Source organism: Oncorhynchus masou, chromosome 11 (assembly GCF_036934945.1).
Source record: "Oncorhynchus masou masou isolate Uvic2021 chromosome 11, UVic_Omas_1.1, whole genome shotgun sequence".
Classification (NCBI taxonomy): Eukaryota; Metazoa; Chordata; class Actinopteri; order Salmoniformes; family Salmonidae; genus Oncorhynchus; species Oncorhynchus masou.
In genome coordinates, this window is record NC_088222.1 from 27,694,366 (window position 1) to 27,715,874 (window position 21,509).

At 40.4% G+C, this 21,509-nt stretch overlaps 1 protein-coding gene across 1 annotated transcript in view; it reads left to right on the forward strand.

The window, feature by feature from the left end:
• LOC135548411 (ephrin-B1-like) overlaps positions 1-21,509 on the forward strand; it is a 70,181-nt gene that overhangs the window by 36,202 nt on the left and 12,470 nt on the right. The window contains exon 3 of the mRNA XM_064977995.1: positions 17,605-17,697. Within this exon, the coding sequence (XP_064834067.1) occupies positions 17,605-17,697 (93 nt within the window). The remainder of the gene's footprint in view (positions 1-17,604; positions 17,698-21,509) is intronic.

Sequence of the window (21,509 nt, forward strand, 5' to 3'; positions counted from 1 at the left end):
TTACAAATATCTGGGCATCTGTATAGATGAAAAGCTGTCTTTAAAAAAGCATATTGATGAGTTAGTTAAAAAGCTGAGAATAAAAATGGGTTTCTTCTATAGAAATATGTCCTGCCTCTCGCTAAATAGTAGAAAGCAGATCATTCCGTTTACGTTCCTAGACTATGGCAACATCATCGACTGTATATGAACACAGCTGCCACTTAATTTAAGCCCTTAGATGCAGTTTATCGTAGCACATCGCGCTTTATTACAGGAGCCAATTTTAGTACTCATCCCTGCATTCTCTAGCAGAAAGTTGGTTGTCACTCTGATGTCACGTGGGTTGCCATGTTTTCATTTAAAAAGCCGGTCTCAGGGATAGAAAAAGGAAATTCCTTTGGTCTCTACTGAGTTAGGTAAATCAGCTTTCTTAGTTTTCTTGCACCTTATTTGTGGTGCGGCAGGGTAGCCTAGTGATTAGAGCATTGGACTAGTAACCGGAAGGTTGCAAGTTCAAATCCCTGAGCTGACAAGGTACAAATCTGTTGTTCTGCCCCCGAACAGGCAGTTAACCCAATGTTCCTAGACCATCATTGAAAATAAGAATTTGTTCTTAACTAACTTGCCTAGTAAAATAAAAAATTGTGGAACTATCTTCAAAATGTTCTTAAATTTGATGCTCTGGTGCCTCTAGGGCAATTCAGAAAGCTGATTGAGGACCTTATTACTGAAGAATGTGTTTGTTTGCTTGCATTTTGTATTTAAATTCTGATGTGTGTATCTTCTGTAGTTTATGTAATTCAGGGCTCATATGTAAAATTAACCTTGGTCTTAGTATGACTCCCTGATAAAATAGAATGAAGGTTAAATAAATAAGCAGAGTAAGGTGTTTACATTACTATTATGATACTTTGCCTACTGGTATAATCAGTTTAATATCGAATTATTAGTGTGCGTGTAAACATACTCAGTGTATTCAAGGTGCGGCCCACTACAGTCCAACTAGGGTTACAAAGGGGGGATATATTACTGGAACCTTTCGAAGTTATCAGTACACTACCAGAATGTAGCTACTTTTAAGGATTTTATGTAATATATAACAAGACATCTAGTGGCCTTTTGGGTGCTTCAGATGATCACAGTTGTCTAATTATCTCTGGTCCTCTGTGTGGCCTTATCACATGTCAAAATATATAAAATAATTAAGTAAGATGATAAAAAATTTTTGGGGGGGAATGACAAAATATTTAATGACAAAGCTGTAAAACATTATCCTAAGTATATACCATCTATTGAGTGAATACAATTAGTGTTTATTATGAGGGTTTCTGCATTCCTTTTGTTTACACACATTTACTCTACTCTGTCAGTATGCCTTTTTTGTCAATGTTTTGGCGTCAAACTGGTGGCAGTTGTGAAGAAAAGTCAATATTTGGAAGAGTTAATAGAAAATAATCCTGTTGTTGATTCGATGCTTGTTTTCATTAATTAGGCTATTTTCTCTTTAACCATATGGTCTATCTACTACAAACTCACAGACAATATGGAGACATATATAACAAATAAAAGTAGTAATGAATACATTTTTTAAAAGTTATTCAAGTATAAATTACCAAAGTTACGAGAGCTTGCCATAGATTGCCTGTTAATTAATGAAGATTCTGGTAACTTTGGTAAATACTGGTGGCTTTGCAACCCTAATTCCAACTAAAGAATTAGAATAATAATTGTATTTCCATGATTCCAGCAGTTCACCAGTTAACTATGCCAAGATTTGTTTTCCCATATCATACAGCCCTGCGTGGCACCGTTTGGAAATGATAACAAAAGTGCAGGAAATGCTGACATTTATGAAAATGCTAAAAATTAAGTTGGATTGAACAGTATAGAACAGCCAGAATAGAGAAAGCCCCATTGAAATCACTTATAATGTATTTGTTGCCAGCCTAGGGTAATTTACTAGTCATAATGCATATTGAAAACGTGTATTATTTAAAACCATAAAATACCGTCAAATACCATTGAATCAAAAATGTGAAAAATATCTGCATTTTCTTTCACCAGAAAATTGTGAGATATCTTAGGGGTTACATTTAGACTGTATCAAGGGCATATAAAGCTGTTTTATGGGCCCAAGTAGTTCTTATGACGGTAGGGAAAATAAAGTACCTTGAAGAGTTTCCCTATTGAGGTCAGATCTTTGTTTCCTTTGACTCAAAACAGCTGACCATGAAAACTCCTCAGACAGAGCAGATTCATCATACACTATATTCAATTGGTATGCCAAAACGTCTCAATCTAACTCTGGGATAACGATTTTTCTATTAGGTATCACTCTGCTGATAAGATTAAACTTCCTTGGCACTTTTATATAAATGTCTCAAGGCAATGTGACCCAGCTGCTCCAGCTCTGTGTGCATTTTAACTCTGTAGCTCAGAATAACTGTTGCTCTATGACATACTTGTTATTGCTCTGTGGCAGAGGAGCCATAATGCTTCATCACATTTTTTTATACTCCTCTGTAAACATCATTAGACCAGAGATAATGCCTCTTATTTGCTCCAGTGATGGGTGGGTGGGGGTGGGGGTGGGGGGGGTGGGGGGGGGGGGGGGATGCAGCACACGAAGGAGGCTAGCATAAACTTTTATATCCCACTCTCACCTCAGAGTCAAATGATATGCTCTTTGGTATAGTTCGCTCACACTGTATACACGGACATGGAGAGGATTATCTTTGTTGACTGTATGCACACTGGTATAGCTTTCTCATATGCCGTGCGTCGGGAGTCAGTTCTTGCATTGGCTGCACCACATAGTTCATCCCCACAGTAAACATACGACATGAACCGTATGGGCCTGTGGTGGTCACCTACCCCCCCCCCCCCCTGTGGTGGTGGGTCTTTCCCTGTGTGCCCCTGTGCAGAGGGTCAGCGAGTCTCAGCAGGAGGGGTGTCAGTGATAACCCACTGATGTCAACTCCAGCCTGACCACCATTTGGCAGCAGGGCCAGTCGGCCAGACCACAGGGCTGCAGTAGAAAGAAACAGACATACTGAAGTGATTATACTCCCAGATAGAAAAAAAACAATCCCCCAAACAAAAATCCATTTTAGCATGGAGTTCTTCCATGCTAATCATCTCATGCTCTTTTCAAAAGACAACACATCCCCCGACTTTGAACAATGTGTATGTCTATGGAGGTTTTTTGTTGGGAGAACCTATTTTCTAATCTGCACACTGATTGATTCCCTGTTACCCGCCACGGCTAATGGTGACACATTTTGACAGCTGCCACTCCAGTTTCGGTGGGGGATTGGAGGCCCATGAGTGGGTTTGAGAAAGAGAGACCGAGATGTGTGGTGTTGTTTGTGTGAGTGTGTGTGGGGGTGTGCACATATAGTACGTGAGTCTGCATGCGTACGTGTGTGCATATGTAATTGTGTGTGTAAGTGGGAGAGTGTGTGTGTGTACTGGGTGGAATGGTGGGCTGTTGGCAGGACATGGCCATAATCTACTAAATGTCTCTGGAAACTGAGCTGATTGGCACCACAGTCTGAATTTCCATCCAGTGCATTGTAAGGGCAGAAGAGGACATGTGTGCAAGAAAAGCTGAGTAGGGAGATGTTACAAAATAATAAAAACAAGACCTTATGCACTATAGTACACTTACAAGAGAGGTATTGTGAAAGAAATGCTTGAAGCTCCTCAGAAAACCACAGATTTGAACAATTACATAAATATAATGAGTACAATTTCAAGCAAACAAACCATTTGAATGATTTTCAACGTTACAATGTGACTAGTTATCCCCATTATGTCTCCCGAGTCATTTGATATGGCCCCTGCTGTTCCAGAAAAACACAACAAAGCCTTCCGAGGCAGCGTCTTTCTGGATCTGTTACTTCCATGGCTCTCACACCATGTGTAGTGCATTTGCTTCTCCCATAATCTGCCTCTTCTCGATTCAGTTCATAAAGCTCTGTGTCTGTAGAATTCACAGTAGCTTTGAAGATCTTCAATCCTGGGCCCGATTACAATTAAACTCTTTCATCATGTTCCGCTAGCATCCTCTCTCGCTGACATAACTTCTCTAAAATGTTACACCCACTGGGAACCTTGACTATAGTACTCGCAACATTAGAATGCGTTACACACAAAAAATCTGTCTATCAAGAAAAAGATGACAGAAATGAGCTATTCAAGCAGAACATTACTGATGCTTAATCATTGGTTCAACAGGCTGACTAGTCTCTTGTTAATTTTGACTCCGTGGCTTGCTGCTTGGTGAACTGGTTTCTATCACAAGGCCATGTTACTTGTGTATCCAGTTAACTGGTCTCTGTTACTGGTCCAGCTCGCTAACTGAGCTTGACTCAAAAGCCTTCCTCTAGGAATTTAAATCAATGTGAAACACAAACATAGCAAAACAGCTGCTCAGGCATTACTCCATTTTTATGACAGACTGCACCGATCATATATTCCCCATGTTGCCTCGTTTCTATTGTCCTGATTCCTCTTGGTCTTCCATTCCTGGCATAAACCCTCTCTGGAGGTGTCCTTCATAGCAGTTTAGTCAGGAAGCAGCCAGAGAGCTGCATGAGGCTTGTCACTGAGGTAGAGGGAATCACAGTGTAATTGGGCCAGATATAGCACCATTTCCCCCTGAGCACTGTGGATGCAGGAGGGGAAGGGGGAGATTTGTCATGGAGGCTCCCTCCGACAGCTGACTCTAATCTTCAGCCCAGCTCCAGGAATGATGTCATCTGCTGCGCTCCATCTTACCTCTGACACACCATGACATCTCCACTGTCTACCAGTCTAAGACCTTAAAGTGACAGTCTCTCATCGCACATGGGCCAAGATGCAACAAGAGATACACAACTGGGACAATATTCTTCATATGTATGCAGTGCGGGCTGTAGGCCATGGGAGAATATGCATGTCTCCTTGCGAAACTTGGGAGTTAATTGTCATGTCTTATACAGTGTAATTACTGTCATTTGGCATCAAATGAAATTGGCTTTCCCTTGACTTTTGAAAGGCGTAAATGTGAGAAAAAAGAAAAAAAGGGTCTGGTATTGTCTAAGAGAGAAGATAATGTAAAAAGCATGATCCTGGAAACATTAATGTCATGCTCTCTAGAGAAGTATTAAAAAGCTGGAAAAGACTGAAAAATGAAGAACAGGAAATTTACATTTGAAAGGTTCTCTTTTTATCACTAGTTCAACTGGTCCCTGGATACTGTTTAAAAAAAAATCAGGAATAGATCCAAATGTAGGCGTAATGAAACATGTAAGGCCTAAGTGTATTGTGTTGCACATGTCACAATAATGGTGCTGGAGTGTAGGACTTTTGCTCAGGGTTTAATTATCTAGGGCCTGGTTTATTCTAAAAGAGCCTCTGATTATTTATTGATAGTTATCGCAGGCCTAGACTGCACCTTGAGGGTGAGATCAGAGCCCTTCCGAAGCTGACTGGGATGCATAAGGAAGTTGAATAGCCGGTCACTTTGGAATAAAGAACAGATGATTCTGATTTTGAGGACATAACCCTGGCTTTGATGTACCGCTATGCAGCCACAGCTTTTGGAGCTGGCCCGAGCCAACATTTTTCATATGCCACAGATGAAGAATGAGAATTACCGGGTTCGTTTTCTTTTACAGTGGCTGCCATGTGAGAGGGGTCAAGTTTCCCTGAGGTGGAACCAAGGGGCTTTCCATAGTGGTCACTGTTATAGTGTTGAGAACATCCTATTCAGATGTTTATTCAAATGATGTGAGGTGGTAACTAAACTCCTAAATCTCTGTGTGACCCACAGTGTCAAAAGCTTGAGTTATATCAGTCAGAATCAGTGTGCAGTGAATAACCTTTTTTAAATCTGAAAATAGAAATCAGTCATAGAGTTGTCAGTCATATGAAATGTAAAGGAGTCAGTTGTCCCATAAAATAGTGTGATCCTGTGTGTTAAATAGCAATGTATATCTACCAGATCTGCATTTTTTGGTTTATCCACTTCCCTGTTCTTGACTTGTTTACTCTCTTGATGTGAATGTAATGGGCGTTTTGGTTAGAAGACGCATATTTATCGTTCGCTCTCCAGACAACACATTTCATCGCAGGCTTTGGAGTTCCAACAAAGCATGTGCTTTTGATTTTTTATCTAATTGCAAACATAGGCGCTGTCTAGATCATAAGCCAAGCTTTCCTTTTGTTTCCAGAAGCCTCTGCTTTCGTGGTATACATCCAATCTTAGATCATTTTAAAAAATATATATATTTTTATGAACTGACCTCATTGAAAGCTTGAATTTCTTAAAAGGGGCCCAATCAGCAAACTACTTTCGACATTACTAGTCTGTAGAGCAGTTCTGTTTTACTTTTACCCTCTTCTCTCCTTTCAGTTGTGTAGGGGTGAAGATGAGAATGAACTAGCGTTGTTTAGCTTTTTATGAGATTCCTGTGTGGAGCTGTGGAGATGATTAAAGTTGACCTTTGCTTCTTCAGAGAGTAGCTGTTTTTTCAGCTATTGGTCAGTCTCTGCTTCTTCAAAACACTGAACCATCTGCGCCTCCACATGGATCAGATCCTCTACCTGTTGCCATAGCGATGTCCCTAAGGTAGTCACCTTGGCCTTTGGGGGCCATAGAGTGAGGCATGATGGGACGTAGTGATGATGAGTGTTATGTAGGGTAATGAGTGCGCCCCCTGCTCCCTGTGCATACACAGCTGAAACTAAGGCTAATTTAACACCAATTCCTGCTTTTAGGGAGCTGAGGAGAGAGGGTATTAAGTCAATGTTCTTTCAGAAAGCTCACCATGTAAGATCAAGCTTGCAGTGTTCCAACAATCTGGCCAAAAATCCTAGATATATTTTTTAAAACATTTAAATAAAATTGCTAGGAGAAGGCTTAGAACACGCACCGCGATTATAAATGGTAGGCTACAGTTCACTATTTTGGAACAATGTAATTTTGAATAATAGCCCATTACGATCTGAAATTTGAAAATGACTGCAGTAGTTGTGTTCACTTATATATCATTAAGATAAATGAGAGCAATCATAATCAGAGAAAAGTGTTGCTGCTAATGGGATTTCTAGCTGGATGTGAAATTCCTCTTTTTAAACCATCCATCTCAGTCCTGGGTAAAGGATCGGCTGTTGTGGAAAGTATTTCATGTGTTAGGGTTTCACAAGTCACTGTTGACTTTAACCATCAATCGATGAAATCAGAAGGGCACTATGAAAAGGTCAGTGCTGGTGCTGTCAGATCCATCATAGACAGGGCTGCACATTGGGGCGTGCCTAGTTTTCTTCAATCTACTGTCATTTGTCTTTGGTTATGAGCAACAATAGAGTGTGGAAGCAAAACATCCTCCTAACTAGCCTTTCTCCCAGTCTTTGATGTCTCAGCAAACTCTCTATTGATGCTCTAAAACAAATAGATGTGCTAACATGGATATTGCTAGTCGCTCTCAATTTGAAAATGTCTAACACCTCTCCACAGGTCCTTACAAATATTAATGTTGTCTTCCTTTCTCATTACATCTGAGATAAAACTGTAAGCAAACACTCAGTGGGCATTCCACCTTTCATTCTATGAATCTACTTCTCAGAGTTGTTTAGAAAACAGTTTTACTGAAATGTAAAAAATAAAAAACGACATGGTGTTAAGAGCCATGATTTGTTTTGTATATCATTGATATGAGTAAAATGTCTTAAGTTGAAGTTTCTGTTGACGTTATCATAATATACTGGAGTTCGTCTTGGAACAGTAATTCAAAGTGTTAGATATCCCAGTAGAGTAGATGATAGCGTGTCCTTGGAGAAGATATTTGAGATATGTTTACTCAGACCTCAGAGTCACTCAGACAAGAATAACTATGAGATAATTGTGAAAATATGCTTCATCATGAATTTCCTTGTGTGTTCTGTGTGCTGGAAAACCAGCCATGTCAGGTTTCCTGGCTTCTCAGGCTGTATGATAGGGAGTGGCTTGTATACCACCCACACAGTTAGACAATCAATATTAAGTGGTACTTCTGTGTCCAGAGACCTGGTACAGGCTGTTGTGGGAATACACATTGAGCTGCTTTTACACTGTCTCTTGTGTGGTAAGTACTTTGTCCTTCAAAAGACCATTTGTTTTATTGGAAATATAAAACATCAAGAAAAGTAGAGAAGCCCAGTGAGAGAAACAAAACATATCTATCACGCCCACCCAACAAGCACAACCAAGTACATATACACACCACCAAACTATGTAATATGTCCTAAGTTCTACCCCATGTATTCCTTATACCAGTTTGGGAGCAGCTCCATCTTGTCCAGTGTATAAGGGTCTGATAAGGTTTGTCCCACTGCTATCTCATTGCACCATTTGCACTGATCCATAAATGCTCCTGACATCTATTGGATTGTAAGGGGGCTGTTTAGTCCCAGGGCTGTCAATCCTGTACAGAATGGGCGGTGTGACTTTACAGGGAGCAAGTTAAGATGACATTTTTCTCATTTAAACATCCATCACTTTAACATAAATAAAAGATAAGGATATAGTCCGGGCCACAGTCCTGGGAGGCTGTGATTTGTCTATGGAAATTAGTGGAGTCTATTGGTTCGATGAACCTCCTGCCGGGTGGGGGACCGCATGACACTTTTATGTGTTTCCTATCATAGACGATGCTTGAGTTCAAATATCAAATGACAAACACTCTGCAGCACAGTAGTTGAGGAGGAGTGAGGACACAAATGTTTGAAGAACCCATATATCGGTGGATAGCAGTGTGTTTTGGGGGGGGGGGGGGGTTTACTATACGTGTGGCGACCAGAATTGTTTTATTTATTTAACCTTTATTTAACTCACTCGGATATCCCTGAATTCCTCACAAGGATAGTAAAACAAGGAAAGTTCGGACAAGTGGGGACATTTTGCAAGTCCCCACAAGGAAAAAGGCTATTTTAGGCTTAGGGGTTAGGTTTAGGGCTGGGGTTCGAATTAGGGTTAGGTTTGGGGCTAGGGTTTAGGTTAGGGTTAGGGGTTATGGAAAATAGGATTTTTAATGGGAATCAATCGTTTGGTCTCCATAAGGATAGTAATACAAATGTGTTTGTGAGTGTGTGTGTGATGAAATATTGTAGGTGTTCTAGCCTGTGGTAGTACCAAGTTATATACGTGTACCATAAAGCTACACATCTGAAGGCTTTAAAAAAAAAAACGTTTGTCTCACCTGTTATACTGAAGATGAACTGCAGTATGTTCACAGGATGTGATGTGGTGAGGCATGGCGCTACAATTATGCTGTATATACAGTAGGATGGGGGTTGTCCCCATATTTGAGTTGTCCCATGGAAAAAGAGTTTGGAGAGTGTAAAGTCCTTCTGGCGGTATAATATATGGCATTTAGCAGATGCTTTTATCCAAATCTACTTACAATAATGCAAGCATACATTTTATCTAAGGGTTGTCCCGGGAATCAAACTCACAACCCTGGCGTTACAAGCGCAGTGCTCTAGCAATGCTCTACCAAATGAGCTACAAAGTCCCACAGTACACTAAATATCACATCTGCGCATTGGAGAGGGAGTGGATAGACGCTAAAGCACTTCAGTTCCAGTGTTAGAATGCTGGCAGGCTTCTCTCTACTGGAAGAAAAGTGATATGTGAGGCTACACCATTCAAGTAATATGCAATTTCCATCCCGACATTGCGCCAAGATTTCTGTAGGAAAAGAAAAGAAAAAAAGATCTAACTTTGTCCCTAGAGAACACAACCTAAGTCAAAGGTTCTTGTGTATACCTAAATTCTGCCTACTTAAAGAAAATCTTTTGTTTCACTTTTCATTTGAGGGATTTCATCTTGTATGCTGCATGAAGATAAATATGGGCACAGAAAATAATAGGTTAAATAAACATGTTGCCATTGCGTTCTACTTTTCACGCCACGATTTCTGTTTTAATTACATCTGAAACTGTTTGATCCCATTCTATTTGATCCCACTCTACGTGAATCAGTTTGGACAAGAATGAAAAATGACATCCCCTCTCAACCATTGTAAACCTTGTAAAATCCCTATTTTAGTATGACCGTGAGAATAAAGGATCTTTGAAAGCTGTATTCAGCAGTATCAAATTTTAGTTTTCAGTAGTTTTCAAATGAATCCCTTCTGGTGTCTCTTGAAGTCTTGTATATTATCTCTGTAGTTTCCTTTGAGCGAAATCAAATAATCACAGCTTGCAGGAAGAGCCTTCGAGGCATCGTCTCCTCTGTCACTCTGCAGCACCCGAGTTTGGGTTTCAGTGAACAGTGGTAGAGAGTTACCCAGAACAAGTCTTTTGGGGTCTCTCCAACTCACTATTTCTGTGAAAAACGCTGCCTCACCAACGGTAAACAATTACAGTGCCTGTGCATCATCTTTAAACATGGGTTACAGCTTTGATCTGTGCTCTGTGTGTAATTACAGCTATGCCCGTTAAACTGGGGATTTGGGCAAAACTAGTCATTCCCTGGTCCCTGTCAAGCTCAGACAACCAACCCAATACATAAATGAAGTCACATGGAACCGAAGTAAATGTTGACTTTTCAATTTACACTTGACTGCTGTCAAAATGAAAAAAAGACACATCTGAGGGCTTTTCATTATTGCTACCTTGCTGGAGTGTTTATAGCCTTACAGAACCTTGTTGTGGAAATATTGAGCACATGTCTCTCCCGGATGTGCTTGAAAGACAACACTCATAACCCACAATTAAATGTCTGTTCAAACACTGGCACCCTCTCAGGCGCCCTCTATACACCTACAGCCATCTTAGCAGCCATGGGGACCCTCACAGATCCTGCTGACAGGTTCAGCGGGAGAAATAAAAAATGTCTCTCCCTTCATTTCTTTCAAAGCCCTGCTTTGGTTCTGATGTCTAGTAGTGAGCCTGCGGTCGCATTCTGATGTGAGGCAGGGAGACGGTGGCAGCGGCAGAGCTGATCTCCCCCTCCCTCTTCCTGGTCTGGGACTCCCAGCTCCCATGGTGCAGCTGGCACCCGGGATTTAAAGGTCGTCCTTAATATCATTGGCGGAGCTGAGTGTGCTGTAATCTCACAACAGCGCTGAAATCTCCCCTCCAGACCCTCAGCTTAATTTGGCAGCAGGCTGGTCAACTGTGCCTGATCTGATGGGACAGCCTTAGGCCTTAGCCACTCTCCATTGAAGCCCTAAAATAACTGCTTCCAGTCCTAACCCAAATCTTTAGCATCTTAATATCTTACTGACCGTAAACACGGCCAAAACCAAGCTTCTCCCTAAAGATAGAGTGAGTCCAAAATGTTCTCAACATTTCACAAGCATATAATTATAATTATAATCTGCATAACATACCAGTTTCTTACTTTTCCAGATTTTCATATGTTTTTCTATATGTACAGAGTAGCTAGCTGCCAATGTTTCCAGTGTCCCCTGTGTGTCTGTATGATGTGGGTCAGAGTAGCCGTGTCCTTGTCTCAGAATGCTGAATCCCACTCCAGTTTCTGTCAGGGTGGCTGCCTGGCGTAGTCCTTGGAACACAGTTGTCAGTGCTCATCTGGGAGTTGAGTTTACAACGACCCATTCTATCCCCTAAGCCTATCACCTATCTGCTTGCTTTGTTTTCTCTGTGCCTTTCCTGGCCGTTTGTCCCAAGGTTTTAAAGCGGTGGGTCAGTGAAGGTCCTGTCACCACTGGAACAGATTAACTGTGTTTCTGTCAGATGGGGCAGAGCTCAAACATCTCAGATGGTGTTTGGGGCAAAGATGCCACTAGTAGTTACAGTAAGTTACAGGAAATAATACAGAAGCTGTGGCCTAAACATTATTGGCATGTGGTCCTGTATACAGCAGAGTTCTGTAATATCCCTAAATTAATATGTAATAAAACATTGTTTATGGAGAAATGTTTGACATTTTTGCAAATGTTTAATAATTACAGTACATATGGACCTTGTATGCCACATGTTGATTCATGCATGCATGAGTACATGTTCTTGCTCAGTGAACACTTGTACAGGACCTTGTACATGTGCCTGTCTACGCTTTTATAGAAGCCTGCTACAGAGCACATTGAGAATTCAAAATGGATTGCATGATTTTTTGTTTTTGGAGGGTGTCTTTGTTATTTGATCTATGTACACACAGAAGATCCATTTTTGGATGTATCGTGTTTGCTTCTAAAGATTACGTGCATTGGTGTATATGTGGTGATGTGGTATTGGCTGCACTCAGAGGAACATCCATACAAACTGAAATGACAGTTAAGCTTGGAGATATCTTCGTATGTTGTTTGTTGGCTAAATGAGGATAAACCACAGAGAATGTCAACCCTATAACAAACTGTCTTGCTTCATAACCTCACCCACAGTCTTACAATGAGTAAACAAGTCTCCCTTCATATTGGCTTACGTTTAAACAAGCAGCACAGTATACATGCTGTTGCAGTTGCATACAAGTACTGTATGATAGCCTGCTAGATGATGCATGCTTGTCTGGGACTTTTTGTCCTCGGAGCGAAGACAGAAACCATAATTCAAGAGGAAACATGTTGGAGTTAATTAGGGGTGCTAAAGGAAAAAACCTAGAACGGCACACCATTTATTTTACAGTCATGCCAGAAGCATACCTCGAAGCAACACACTAAAGCATATAGCGCATATTCTTGGCAAATTAATTATGTGCTAATGCCAGTTGCTTTCCTCCCCCAGTGGTAAGGAGCCAAACAACCATGCAATGATTCAAACGGAAGGGTATTTTTTAAATCATTTGTGTCCTTATCTTGTGGTAGCTATACAGTAGGGAGAGTGGGGAAGAGGTCATCATTTCATTGACTCTGTGAAGGAAGAAACCACATGGAAAAGAGGAAGTTGGGTCCAAAACAAGGATTTCACCAAGTTGTTGGGGTAGAGGTTTCATGATGCTTCTATCTAAACCAAAGTAGATCATTTTTAGATTGTGTTATACATCAGTTGGGGTCTCTATAAGCTTCAATATGAGGTCCTAAACCTAGCATGAAAGTGCATCCTTGTAGCTGTTTTTATTTTATTTTACTAGGCAAGTCAGTTAAGAACAAATTCTTATTTTTAATGACGGCCTAGGAACAGTGGGTTAACTGCATTGTTCAGGGGCAGGACTACAGATTTGTACCTTGTCAGCTCGGGGATTCAATCTTGCAACCTTTCGGTTACTAGTCCAATGCTCTAACCACTAGGCTACGCTGCCACCCCTGGCTACTAGGCTACGCTGCCGCCCCCTGTGTGGCCTAATATACCGTAAAACCATTAAACACAGAGATGCTTGTCACTTTTAATAGCTTAGCAACGGCACACATTTCAGCAAATAAACATCTCTTTCAAATAAACGCTGTGTTTAAATTAATTGGTTACGAAGTTACTGTGAATTACCATTAATTGTTTACGAGGTTTAATGTTTTTGATTTGTTACATAAATTTTGTAATGATCATCCGTTTTTATCGCCAGTAAGAAACTGCTAGCCATTGGTTGCTAACAGCAGAGAACTGCTAGCCACTGGTTGCTAACAGCAGAGAACTGCTAGCTACATTACCTGGCGATCACAAAAACAGTCAACAACTACAGTACAGAACCCTAGAAATTGACAGATTGCCCTTTAGTGTTGAAAGTGATAATGGGCAAAAATGTTCAGTCAGAGGAGAGTAATAATTATTGTCAAGGATTTTTTTTTTTAAATAGAGACATACTAAGACAAAAGAAGAAGTGACACTGTGTAAATGATAATTCATTAGTGAAATTGATTCAACAATTAACTATGCTAATGTGATTGTGTTCATCTGCATTCGGGAAATAAAGATAGACATGGTTTTTAAAAGGTAGTGGTAATATTTCATTCAGTACAGACATTTATAGGTGGTTTAACTCAGGGTAAGTTGTGCCAAGAGACCAATTGTTTTGGACAAGCTTTGTTTTCAAAACTGTAATATTTACATGAATTCTGATCATTTCAAGGGATACCTAACATTCTGAAATATATTTTGATATTTTGGGATATATTTCCCGTGACGGAGTGATGCTGAATGTAAAAACAAATGCTCAGTTTACCCCACCCTTTCCTAACTCATTTTTATCTTCAGCGCCATATATTAACGAAGGGTCCCATCTCAGTCATGTAAACATACATTTATATTCTGATACCATACAAATGCTATTTTCAGTTTCACTAACCAAAGGTTTTTCTGTCTTTTTTTGTACTCTTGCATTCGCTCACTCAATGGAATTGAACAAGCTATAATAGTAGAATTAAAATAATTCTCAGATCTGGACTATGCACTATTTGATCCACAATCTGTGCATATAAATAAACATTTGTCCTGATAATTTGAGGTAGTAAAATACCAGTAGTTTAGTAATGTTACAGATAATGGAGAAGAGGTGTTTTAATAAACTTAAATCATTGATCTATTGGATACGAAGGGATCTCTTTGTCTACAGGCTGTCAGGCAAGACGTGTCCCCAGTCCCTAAACTAATCTGTTCATCTCAAGATGTCCTCAATATGTTTTTGGTACACTACAATACAGTTAGGGACAAATGACTACATTTTCCTAGTACCCCCAAAACGGACGAGTTTGAGTATTGTCCTTATTACTGTCCTTATTACTATTTTTCCAGAATCTGTTTCGTTGCACGAGAGCAGTAGCTTTGCTGAAGGTGAATCATAGAGAATGGTGTTGTTGCAAGACAGAGATATCTTTCCAACATCTCAGAGCCCCATAAGTTGTGAAATGTGACCCCATAGTTCACTTGAAAACAGAAGTCAGTTTCAGCAGCTGTGGAAGAGATGGGACTGCTGATGACCACACCCTGCTTCATATCCTGTGTTAAATGATGTTTTCTCAGTTCAAAGGTTGTCCTTGAACCAACTAATTGTTTCCTCATTGCAATGGTGAACAACAGTATACAGTGTTTGCAACAATAGCAGACAACTGCAATGCATGTTATATAATTCCCTTATCCTTCATCAGTGATGCTGTGATTTCCTTTCCTAGAATCTAACAGTGTTCCTCTGATGGGCAGCAGAGTGGGCCATATTTGGAGGCCTTGTTGGATAGAGTTGTCTTGTCTGTCTCTCTGCCCTGCTTCTCGCGGGCACGGTGGCATGCTCACACTGTGCATGATGACTCGGTCGGAGCCTGGCACCTCTCCCAGGCCTATGCATCTTAATAGTTGTGACATCATTCAAGGCAGCAGAGCTCTCTTCCACTCACCGCCTCAACCTTCCACTAACAGAGTGTTAAGGATCCATTCTGTAAACTAAAACACAATTTGTTCTTCGGGTTAAGTGCTGTAAGCTATTGATTGCTCCTGTTTCTAACACATCCGTTCCCACTTCATGAGTGCTCTAAACCTAATAAGACAATACCACATGTTCGATGACAGAATTCCCATTGAACCTTATTTAAAAGTTGACCTATCAAGTGAAGGGTTCTATTTGTGGAATACAGGACAACTATAGGATGTCTGAAACAGTTGGTTTCTGAGAAACATGCTGAGTCTATTTCGTGGTCAATGCAATCAGAAAAGACTAATGAATTGTCTAGGGGTTTTCTTCCCTTGCTCCTTCAAACCATTCAAGGTTAGCTTGTCACTTTTATTTAAAGCCGACATTAGTTTGCTGGGGCCTCTCTCGGTTGATGGAGAGGTCTCAATTGGTAGTAGTAGTGAAAGAGAGTAACAGAAATTACCCTGCATGATAGAGCATGAAATGTGAAGGAGACAGGCAGGTAATGTAATCAGCTAAGGTCAAGGCTTGTAGATTGATAAGGCTAGGTTCCACGTTTAATCCCTGCATGGGCCAATAGTCAATGAGATTGTTTTCTCACTATACCTCTCAAGCTCCATACCTTAATGAATCAGTTTCCATTATAATGTTTCTGCCTTTCCATTATAATGTTTCTGCCAATATATTCAGGGTCTCATTAGTACATTGGCGTCAATGTAAGCTCCTTTTAGCTTTGCCTGTAAAACAAAATAACTCATTCTCCTTTTGTTCTATCTGGCTACGCCATAAGAATGATTTGCTAATCCAAAATGTTTGTAATGAACCCAGTTTGGTTTGTCCTCTGTCTTCTAATTGCATCCTTGAAGAATGAAAAACTAAATGTGGGAAAGAAAGAGAGAAATCAGGTTCACAGGCCTCCCATTCTGTGTTGTTGAGCAGTTGGTGATTTGAGCCAGTGGTGTGGTGGGATACCTCTGCTGGAGCAGCGCCACATGCCCCATTCTCACCGGCCCACCGCCATTGTGACTGGGCTCCACTGAGAGGGGCTTTGATTCTCCTGGAGAGGGACCTTATTAGTCAAACACTCTCCTACATGGCAACTCATTCATGACTCTTAATGAGGGGGGAATCTGGACCAGCTAATAAGGTGGCCGTTCCTTTAGTGCCTTGTGAGGAGGAGAATGGAGCAGATGGAGAAAAAAGCGGAGGTTTCTGAAGGTGAAAATACCCACGGAGCAGGTCTGAAAAGAATCAAACGGGGCAGGGCGGGGCACCGGCTTTCACTGGCATGGAAACCGCCCCCTTGTATCTATGGGCTGAGAGAATTATCCAGAACCCGATCCATATTCACACTCCTTGGTCTTTTCTGTCCCAACTTAGACTAGAGAGTTCCAATTGCGCCCCGTTTCTGTGACTTAAGTCCTTGGGAAGCAGAGCTGACAGGAGCAACACAGGGAGACAGAGACCCTATTGGCTTCCCCTTTCCCCTGGCCTCCTCAGCTCCCCTCAGTGGGTATTGATTTGAAGGAAAGCCCCTCCGAGATAAGGGCTGCAGGCCACTGTGCCACCCAGTCTCTAATTACAGGGCATGCCGAAAGAGAAAGCTAAGCCCCTGGCATTTGCAGCTCGCCATAATTGCTTCTGGCATAACTTGCCTTGCCAAATGTTTGGTACATTTCTTCAGCAAAAAGGAAAGAACAAAAACCTCTTTAAGCTTTGGAGAGGAGGGGTAGAGAGTTAGGGGGGGAAGGTGGGTAAAAATGTGATTACCACACATAAAAATGTTGAACTGTGCAGTGTGTACACCTTCCTCTCTCCACATGTATGATTTCAGCAGTGTTTTGAAAGCACCACATTCCCCTGGGATCAGATTACTATCACAGCCATGTCTTAGTAAGATGAGAGCCCACTCAAGGGCTTTTCATCATCCATTTTCATCATCCATTTCCTTCCTCGTGTACAGATATACGCAGCGCACACAAGAAGAATGTATAAAGAGCCTTGTATTTATGTGGTGCTCAAACTACAACCCAAGCGGACATTACCAGTGTGCAGTTAAAAGATGAAAACCTGTTGTAAGCATCAACAGGTTTATACCTGTATCTACATTATGGGGTTAGAAAAGTGTTTTCTCAGCACAAGTGGTTAGATGATATCTTATGAGGCATGGACAGCAACTATGGTCTAGTTTTTAGAATTATCTATTAAATAATTGCATCCATCAGTGTGCGGTGATATAGCCATATATATAGATTTATAGAGATCTCTTCATGAATGAACAATCAAGCTGTACATTAATTCTGAGTGTCTGTAATTATTATTTATGTTCCAATGCTGTTTCCTGTCTCTCATCACAGCCACTTCCAATGGGACCCTGGAGGGCCTGGAGAACAGGGAAGGAGGGGTCTGCAACACCCTCTCTATGAAGATCGTCATGAAAGTGGGCCAGGGTAAGTAAGCGTCTCTGTGGACTGGCTGGAACACCAGAAAAAGAGTAAAAGGCAGTCACAATAGAGCCAGTCAGGATATAACTATGGATGAGTGATAATGAAAGCTTTGTACGGGGAATGTCATTACGAGGAGCATTTAATTAACTATTGTTCATATAGCCAGACAACCAGACATTGTTTTTTACAGTGGGCTACTCCGCTCTGCTACTCACAGTGTGTGGAGAGTCGTCTAGTGACTTCATCTCTCATAAAATAAGGGCCTCAGACATCACATTTCACTCCATTCTTTACTTTTCTTTTTTGAGAAGGGAAAGATGAAAATAAAGAAAAGCTCTTGTGCAAATACAGACAGAGACACATTGAAGACTTTCTCACACATACCAAAAGAACTCACTCACACAATGAGAAAATGAAAGCTGTGGAAAATGTTCAGGACATTCTCGGAGAGCATGTTACAGGCTACCTGTTGTCCTATTACTTAGACAGCCTGTCGGTCTAACATGAATGAGATTGCTTTGCCTGAAGAGTCCAGGTTTCTCACACACTGTCACTCTCTTTAACATATTTAAACCTCGTCTCTCACACAGTGTCACAAACTCAAATAAGTGTTGACATTGTTATCCAAATGAGGCAGCAGCCTCCGAGTGCTCCTTAACAGAATGTCAATGCATTGAGATAAGTGGGGCAAGAGTTCCCAGGCATTCTACATTGATGTGATGTGGGCTGTCTAATCTGCCATGGCATGCCCCCACTAGCTTTTATAAATAACACTGTGCAACATGTATACGCATTTGTCTCAATACATTACCACACTGACAGTGTATTACGAGGCCAACACAAACCATTTCAGCAGAAATCAATGTGATGAAGGAATAAAGACATATACCGCATGCACTACCAGCCGTGTAAAACAGATGAGACCATTGGAGAAAGAAACGGGGGTCCCCATATAGATCCCATCAATCATCACGTGCACTCTCCCTCTCCTTAACCCCTCACTGGTATATTGGCCACCTCATCTGGGTCTGGCGTCAGGCAAGGAGTGTCAAGGTCGGTCTAAAACCCTGCCCTAGTCCCCGTCACATCCAAAACAAACAAACCACAAAGAGAGGGTCCGTCGATAAGACTCTGATTCTACACATATGGGCTGTTAAAGGCATAGGCTGGGGATTATTTTTATAGCTGACTTGAGATAATAATTATCATCATTGGTTTGACATTCCTTTTGTCTTTCTCAAGACTTGTTTGCGTAAAGCTGTGTTTAATACACGGTAACCACTATGATGGGAGCTAGGAAACAGTTCAAAGATTATATAGGCTATATCATTAACATTGCTGTCTTGTGCAGGCTGTTACGGTTGGAATGCAACAGTTTATTTCTTTATGATTTGGAGCAATGACGTTACCGACCCTAGGTCATAGTACATTCAGCTGTGTGTTTGCTGAAGGATTGGGTCTTATTTTCAACCAGTGAGTCATAGAAACTCTATTGCCACAAATAATGTGGACACAGAGAAACAAATCACATACAATGAAGTAATGAGGAAATAGTATCGCTCCTTTGTTTTTATTACACTGACTCATCCAGGACACCTGTCACTAAAGTATGATTGTAAACAACACACAAAACAATGAACAAAACAACATATTATTAGAAGATGATATACAGCACAGTACTAATCCCTTGGTAAAAATAAAAAATAATGGTATGCATATCTTTTTCATGGAAGGAACTTTGTCTCTAACAAAATGCATTTGTTAACCAAAATGTCAATGATTGGAGAAGATTATGACTAATATCTGAATATGTAACGACAGTTCGTGCTATCCGGAATCCTTGAGACGTCCCTACCCTAAACCATAAACCTAACCTTAACCCTAACCATATATCTTACCTAACCCTAACTTTAACCCTTACCTTAACCATTTGTAATGTCAACTTCAATGGGATGACTTCAGAGTTGGGATGTCCCAAGGATCCCGTTTAGACTTTTCCATGTAACAACAGACTGTGTCAGAATCAGCTGATGCACTTCCTCATACTGAGTCACTCTTGTATTACTGCACACTGAGATTTAATTTATTGATTTGTGTGTGAACATTGAATTTTATGTAATTATCAGATGTCAATTAACCCATGAAATTAGATGGTGTGGCACCGAATGCTGGTTAGTTTAAATGGAGGCTGATGGCTTTGATGGCCTCTCTCTCATCTCTAACCAAAGCTTTTACAATGTTAGTATAATGAGCTAGAGCAGGGCCTGTCGATGTTTGAAACTGCTGAATTGACCACTTTGATATTTATAGCTATGGATGTGACATTTATTTTTTAAACAGGCTGTCATTTTAAAATGTGTGATATTGTTTTGGGGGTGGAGATTCTTCAGTTGTTGTTGACAGCCCCATATGTTGTGCTGCACATTAGGAACCAGCAGTCAGCAGTAGCAGACATCACACCACCAATGCTTCTGGCACAATAGTTCTTTTAACTGTAATCAAACTGAGAAAACTGAGGGTGCCATGTCGATCAGTGATTCTCAACTGGTGGGTATTGACCCAAATTAGGTTTTGAATGGGTAGCGACTAAAACCAGGTAGAAAGTGTGTAGAAGTTATAATGAACCTATATTTGTTTATAATTTAACCTCTAAACTATTTTTTTTCAATCACAGTATTTTCAAGATAGTTATTAGCAGTGCTATTTCACAGATTTTGTTGATTTTTGTGGTCTCAAGCCAGAGAGCTTAACATTCTTCATCAAGAATATGGGCCAAATGGAATTATTGACAATGAAAAAGTTGGGACTGTTGTTCCCTTGTCATATAATTGGTACATTTACTATCAATCTAGTATAAATAATAGTTTTCCAGATTACATTTTAAAGTCTGATTGTAAAGACTAGAATGGAATAAATGGAACGGTATCAAACACATCAAGCATATAGAACCTCTGTTCTATTTATTGTATTGACTCTGTTCTATGTATTCCATTCCAGCCATTACAATGAGCCTGTCCTCCTTTAACTCCTACCAACAGCCTCCCATGTACACTTCAATGATTTTCCAGTCGATGAAATCTCCCTTAATGCCAGTGTATTCAGACTACTCCCCTTATGCTTCTACATTGATGACACTCAGGGGAACAATGCAAAAAGGGTAACACTTTACTTGACACCACTCATAACCATGTCATAATATGTCACAACAGCTGACATAACCTGACATAACATGTCATAATATGGTCATAACACTGTCATGACCCATATTTACACATGTGGTGACATACAGTATATTACAGTATTTTATGGCTGGTTATGAGACCTACATTTATTCAAATTATTTATTCAGATAATTGTTTTCCCTGCTAAGACGTTTCCTTTTGTTCAAAAGTTTGTTTATAAAATCCTTTGTTTGTAATGAATTCTTTACAGTCATGTTTTTTCCCATCATATTTTAAATAACTTGTAGAAAATATGACACTGTCATAAATCATTATGACCATCCTGTGTCACTTTACTTGGACTAAGAAAATACACTTTATGACAGTTTCAAGAAGCATTATGACCAATATAATCATATAAGCCAGATAGGCCTATCACGTAGATGCCCTTATATCAGTTATCAGTCAAAAAGAGGGTGTCTTGTTCTGCTCCTGAAATCTGCTCCTGCATTCATCCCAGTCATCAGCAACAGAGCATTGTGGTAGGTGCGTGTCTGACACCAATCTGTGTGCAAATAATATAATTTAATATGGTCAATAAAAAATAAACACGTAGGCTATGGTGTAATGGAATATTTTGCCTTGTGTGGTAGT